This window comes from Lolium rigidum, chromosome 4, assembly GCF_022539505.1.
Source record: "Lolium rigidum isolate FL_2022 chromosome 4, APGP_CSIRO_Lrig_0.1, whole genome shotgun sequence".
NCBI classification, from domain to species: Eukaryota; Viridiplantae; Streptophyta; class Magnoliopsida; order Poales; family Poaceae; genus Lolium; species Lolium rigidum.
The window spans coordinates 40,557,770-40,563,662 of NC_061511.1; the positions used below are offsets into that span (position 1 = coordinate 40,557,770).

The following is a 5,893-nucleotide window of genomic DNA, read 5'->3' on the forward strand; positions in this document are numbered from 1 at the left end:
TTCATTGATAGCATAGAATATGATCAAACAGAAAGAAAGTGTAAGACGGCATGATCTCAGAAAATATGAGCGAAACACAACTTTATTTCATTATATGATCATATATTGCAGGAATAATCTTAAAATAAAAGGGATGTAGCTGTGCTATATTGCATGGATGATTTGACTCGGAAAATTCATCGTATGAGGATGAGGATTCTTCGTCTAACGTGCCCTTCCTCTCCTTGACTTCCTGTTCTTCCTTCTCGCGAATATCGACGAAGTAGTATGATCCATTATGCAGCACTTTGCTGACTACAAACGGTCCTTCCCAAGGCGGGGAAAGCTTCTGCTGTTGCTTCTTCTTCTTCTTCTTCTTCTTCTTCTTCTTCTTTAAGTGAAGGACTAGGTCACCTTCTTTGGGCGGCTAGCAAATTTTCTTCTTCAAGGAGGTCAACAACACCTTGTCTGGCTAACTCTGCATCTTCCTCGTCGTAGGCGGTAATATGCAAGACATTGTGGAGAATATCACTGGGCAGGATAGCTTCTGCTCCATACACCATGAAGAAAGGGGTATAGCCGGTTGATATCTTAGGAGCAGTTCGTAAGCTTCAGAGTACAGATGGCAGTTCTTGTGCCCAAGCCCTAGATGCTCACTGCAAAGGCGTCTCAAGACGGAGCTTGATACCTTGTAGGATTAGGCCATTGGTGCGCTTACACTGTCCATTAGACCGCGGGTGAGATATAGAGGCTAGGTCTAGGTGGATACCCATCTCTCCACAGTATTGTTCAGCTTGCCTTGGAACAAGTTGCTGCCATTGTCAGTTATAATACTATGTGGAATACCATACCTGACAACTATATCCTTGACGAACTTTGTAGTTATAGCGCCGTCGGGTTTTGCTTCAACCCACTTGATGAATTTATCCACCGCAACGAGTAGACATGTGTATCAACTCGAAGCTGTCACGAAAGGGCCAACCATGCCAAGCCCCCAAATGGCAAAAGGCCAGGTAATAGGCATTGTCTTCAGCTCTGTAGCTAGAACATGCGGTTGACTCGAATACAACTGACAACCGACACAGGTCTTGACAAACTTCTCGGCATCCGCCTTAGCTGATAGCCTGATCCGGAACTCTGCCGCCTCTGCAGAAAGGGTAGAACCAGATCCGGCTTGCGTCTTGATCTCCGCCGATGGGGCGGGGAGGTTGTTGTTGGAGTCGAAGCCGGCCTCCTGGCCGGTCCACCCGATGAAGATGTGGAACTCACCAAACGGGATGACCGTGTAGGCGGTAGGGTTGACGGCAGCCAGAACCCATGTTTTGACAGCCGGCATGAAGGGGATGTTCCCGTAGTACATGACGCGACCGATGGCGATGTTGTCGCCGATGCCGCTAGCAGCTTTCGCCTGAATCTGAACTCCAGTCACAAAAATATGAAACAACTATAATTTAGATTACTAAAGCCTAGAGTCTAGCTCAATATCTCCCGACCCAATTCTAATTGTTACGCAATATAAGTGTAAGTGCATCTGCCGATCCAGAAAAAGTAACTCCATAAAAAATCCAATTCAAGAAAATTGATTGCATATGTCTACTACTCAAGAAAAACAAAGAAGCACAATATGGAGATGGCGCATCAAAGTGAGGGGGAATCTTCCCGCAAAAAAAAAGTGAGGGGGAATCAGATGAGGGGAGAGCCATACGTCTATCTGCTGCTTAGTTGGGTGATAGACTCGAGTGTGGAAGGTGATGCTGCAGCTACAGCCGGTCAGACCTAGATGGAAGCCCTGCCAGGCAGAGCTCCGTGCTTTATCTGGTGTAGGAGCCGAGGTTGATGGTGGCAGATTGGGTAGGAGGCGGAGGGGACAGGGTGTCGTCTGCAATGGCAGTGGGACGGCCGAGGGAAGGGGACAAGGCGCTGTTGGCGGCGGCCTCGGTGGAGACGAGCGGAGAGTGGTTAGCAACGGCCGACAGGCAAAAGAAAGTGGAGGTGGGAAATTTGTGGTTACCTCGTCCGTTAGATAGGGATCCGCACTATTTCCATCTGGGGCCACATGACCTCGCGACGAGTGAGCGCGCCGATTGCCAAATAGTGGTCAGCCAGGAAATAGAAATTGGGATATATTATTGCACACAAATTAAAGCTATTAATCGCAGTACGTGGACCAGAAATAAGCGATCACGATCAGTTCAATCAAAAGTAGTAAATTAATTCCCTCTCTACAATAGCAGAGGGAAGCAGCACTACATGCACGCACGACACAGGCTGGTCTATTACCCAGCTACATATATAGATCTCAAAGTCAAAATGTAAAATAAGAAACTAGACCAACGTAGGACACATGCAACTTCTTTTCTGCATTACAAGTTACTCTAGCTTGATCATACACGAGAGATCGACGAAATGCATGCGCGCGATATACAACGGATGGCCACAGCTAGCTAGTAGCAGATCACACCCTTCACCAGCTCCGGTGTCTCCACGTCATCGATCGGCGACATGCCTGCCACCATTGGCGCCGCCGTTACTGCTGTTGCCGTTGGCGACGACCGAAGTGAGCGGCAGGGCCAGATTCTCGGCGGCCGTCTTGCTGTCGAGGATGTCGTTGCTCTTGCCCCAGATGAGGGAGTAGAGGCCGAGCACTATGATCGCTGCGCCAATCACACTGTGACCACAGAAACTGGAGTAATTAAATTGGTTATTAATTAATATAATCAGATAGTTGTGTGCTTAAAAAAAACTACTCGTTAAAACATGGTGGAGCTTAATCAAGGGGACGAGCAAGTAAATTATTAATTTGGTTTTGATACGTACCTTCCTAGCGTGGTCTCTTCTTTGAGGAGAATGGAGCCCATGACGGCGGTGATGAGCATACAGAGTGGCTGGAACGCCGTCACGAACACCGGGCCGCGCGTCTTGGTCACCAGCCCCTGCAAGTAGAACGCCACGCCGGAGCACACGATGCCGGAGTAGACGACGGTGAAGAGGCGGGTATCGAGGCCGATGACCCAGCAGGCGCCCATGTTCCGGCGCTCCGCCACCAGCGTAACTGCGGCGTTTACCACGGCACCCATCGCGCAGATTATCGACGTCAGCGTCAGCGGCGCCGGGTAGCTATTCAGCGTGTTTGACTGCGCACGTCACGGTCACGTCGGTTCATCGCTCGGCAGGGCCGGAGACTAACTAATTCAAGGGTCCGTCCATCAACTTTACCTGGAGGACGAAGAAGCCGGCCCAAGCGACGCAACACGCGATGATCATGACGGTGCCGGCGAGCCAGGTGGCGCTGCTCTGGGCGGCGGCGGCCGCGGACGGGTCGGCGTGGTGAGCCCACGGGAACTGCACCACGGGGCCGTGGTACATGATCATCAGCACCGTGCCGGTGACGGTGCAGATGGTGCCGGCGACCTTGGCCTGGCTGTGGAGGCTCCGGAATCGGAGCTTCTCCATCCGGAGGATGATGGCCATGATGAAGGTCACGGTGGGGAGGATGTTGACCAGCGCAGAGGAGAAGCTCGCGGAGGTGAACTTATTGCCGAGGTAGTACAGGTTCTGGTCAATCACAGGCCTGCAGGTCGTCCATGTTAGTACTAGTACTTACTCCCTCTGTCCTCGAATAAGTGGACATCTAGCTCTAAACTTTGTTCACGTACTCGAGTAACGTGAGGCTGCAGACCTTGACGAAGATGGGCATTGTCATCTTCGGTCTCAGTCCCCTACAATTAATATAGCAAAATTGAAATTAATTAGTTTCGACTAACTACTAGCACTCCCTTCGTTCCATAATTCTTACCGGGTGTACCTAGCTATACTTACTAGTACTTAGAAATGGAGGGAGTAATAAAGAATTATGAAATGGAGGGAGTAATAAAGAAGGAATTAGAAGTCAATATATAGCCACTACTTACCGGGTGTACGTACTTACAACTCGAGTAATAAGAAAATAAAAACAAGTGTCATATCATGCAAACCAGTACTCGAACACTTTGTATCTATGAATCGCCGGAGAGAAAACAGCGCAGCTAGCTAGGTACCTGAACCTCTCGAAGATGAGGGCGAAGGGCGTCATGACGGCGGTTGCGACGATGTTGCGGTAGGTGACGAGCACCAAGTGGCTCATGCCCTGTTTGAGCGAGGCGACGGAGACGATGTACATGCCGGCGTACCCAATCTGCAGCAGCACCATCATCATGTACGGCTTCACGTCGTCCAGCACCTTCTTCCCCACGCCCATGATCCAGCACGTACTCAACACACACGGACGGACAGAGATGATCGAGGCACACTGCTCACACGCACCGGCCGTGTTAGCAATAATCTAACCTTTAATAAAAGAGTTAGCGTTTAAGTCTAGTCAGGTTAATTAGGCAAGTTTCCTAGTCGGCTTGGCTTTGCATGCCATGTAGTCAGTGCTAGCTGGTCCGAGTAGTACTAGGGTACTAGTTGAGTCTTTGTACGAGTAGGTTTAGCTGAGTTTGGATCGGTTTGAGTTTGGGTCGGCCAGCTAGTAGGCTTTGGTCCTATATATACACACATATACGTGTGATTTGTACAAGTTGTAACCGTGGGATTTGACAGAAATAAAGAGAAAAAATAGACGGGCATGACACGTGACTTTTGCAAAAGTTTTGCGACCTTGTGTGCGTCTGATTTGATGTGATCGATCCATGTGAGAATCCCAACATGTGAGGCTGTGGCGCGGCCAAGGTCACACGCTCTAGCTTGGGTTGCTTCTCCAAAACTCCAGTATGCGGCGCTGAAGTGAGCTAGCGGACGAGCGTATTTATTATACACGCTTTATCTGATCAGTTTGTTATTTTTAAGCAGTAGTATTGTTATGTATGATACATATGTTCTGGACCCCGTTGTATGCATATGGATCGACCATGTCGGGTCGTCTGTATATAATAAAGCAAAATTTATGATGGAAATATGTGCCACTACTATTCAGTCGAAGCTACATTGTCTCCTGCCAATGTTTTATCTTATACGATTAGTTTTATACTAGGATAGGAAGTTTGACCAAGCTTATGGGTAAATAATATCAACATCCACGATACCAAATATATAAATACAATATGAAAATATATTTCATGGTGGATCTAGTAGAAAAACCCCTCTTTAGTACCGGTTTCAGAGGGCCTTTAGTACCGATTTTGTAACCGGTACTAAAGATTCGGGACTAAAGCCTCCTCCCCTTTGGTACCGGTTTCTTACGAACCGGTACTAAAGGGTACCGGTGCCATTTTTTTATATCAAATTTTTTTATCTATTTTTTCGCTCCCTCTTTTTATCTATTTTTTCGAATTATTTTCCACTCCCTCTTTTTATCTATTTTTTCAGAATTTCTAATATTTTAGTTATTTGACAAGTTTAATCTCTAACTACACTCATCTCTAGTCAAATTACTTACTCGTGGTCAAACTTCCCGCTCGGTCACCCATCCTCTCAATACTCCAGCACTAGCACACTTAACTTCCGAGTTCCTTCCCATCTCACTTCCAAGTACTTCGCGCGCATGTTATTGCTAGTAGTATCATATCAATCCTATTAACATGTTGGTCACGATATCACACTTCTTTATTGTTTGAATTCCACATGATTATTTTAATAAACAAAAGTAAAGATGTAAAAATAATATTGAATAAATAAATAAACAATAAATTTTTAATTATTTTTACTTTTTAAATATATTTTAAATTTTAATTTGTTTTTTCCTGAAAATTTGTAAATCTAAAAATTTACTAACCTTTATGGTTAAGTAATAGTAATCTTTATGCAGGAAGGAATTATTAATTTAAATTTAAAAAAATAAAAAATATATAAAATTCTGAATTTCGGGCGAAAACTAAAATGTTCCTGCTTTCATATTTACATTTGGAATTTTGAGAATCTACAAATTGGCTAACCG

At 46.2% G+C, this 5,893-nt stretch overlaps 1 protein-coding gene across 1 annotated transcript; it reads right to left on the reverse strand.

The window, feature by feature from the left end:
• Window positions 1-389: 389 nt before the first annotated feature.
• On the reverse strand, window positions 390-4,446 carry LOC124646944 (WAT1-related protein At1g44800-like). The gene is made up of 7 exons (XM_047186978.1): window positions 4,023-4,446; window positions 3,636-3,698; window positions 3,196-3,550; window positions 2,797-3,113; window positions 2,482-2,647; window positions 1,061-1,393; window positions 390-569 (listed from the first exon to the last, which is right to left on the reverse strand). Exons 1-7 carry the CDS (start codon window positions 4,214-4,216, stop codon window positions 390-392), a joined length of 1,608 nt encoding a protein of 535 aa, XP_047042934.1. The 5' UTR covers window positions 4,217-4,446.
• Between the last annotated feature and the right edge of the window lie 1,447 nt (window positions 4,447-5,893).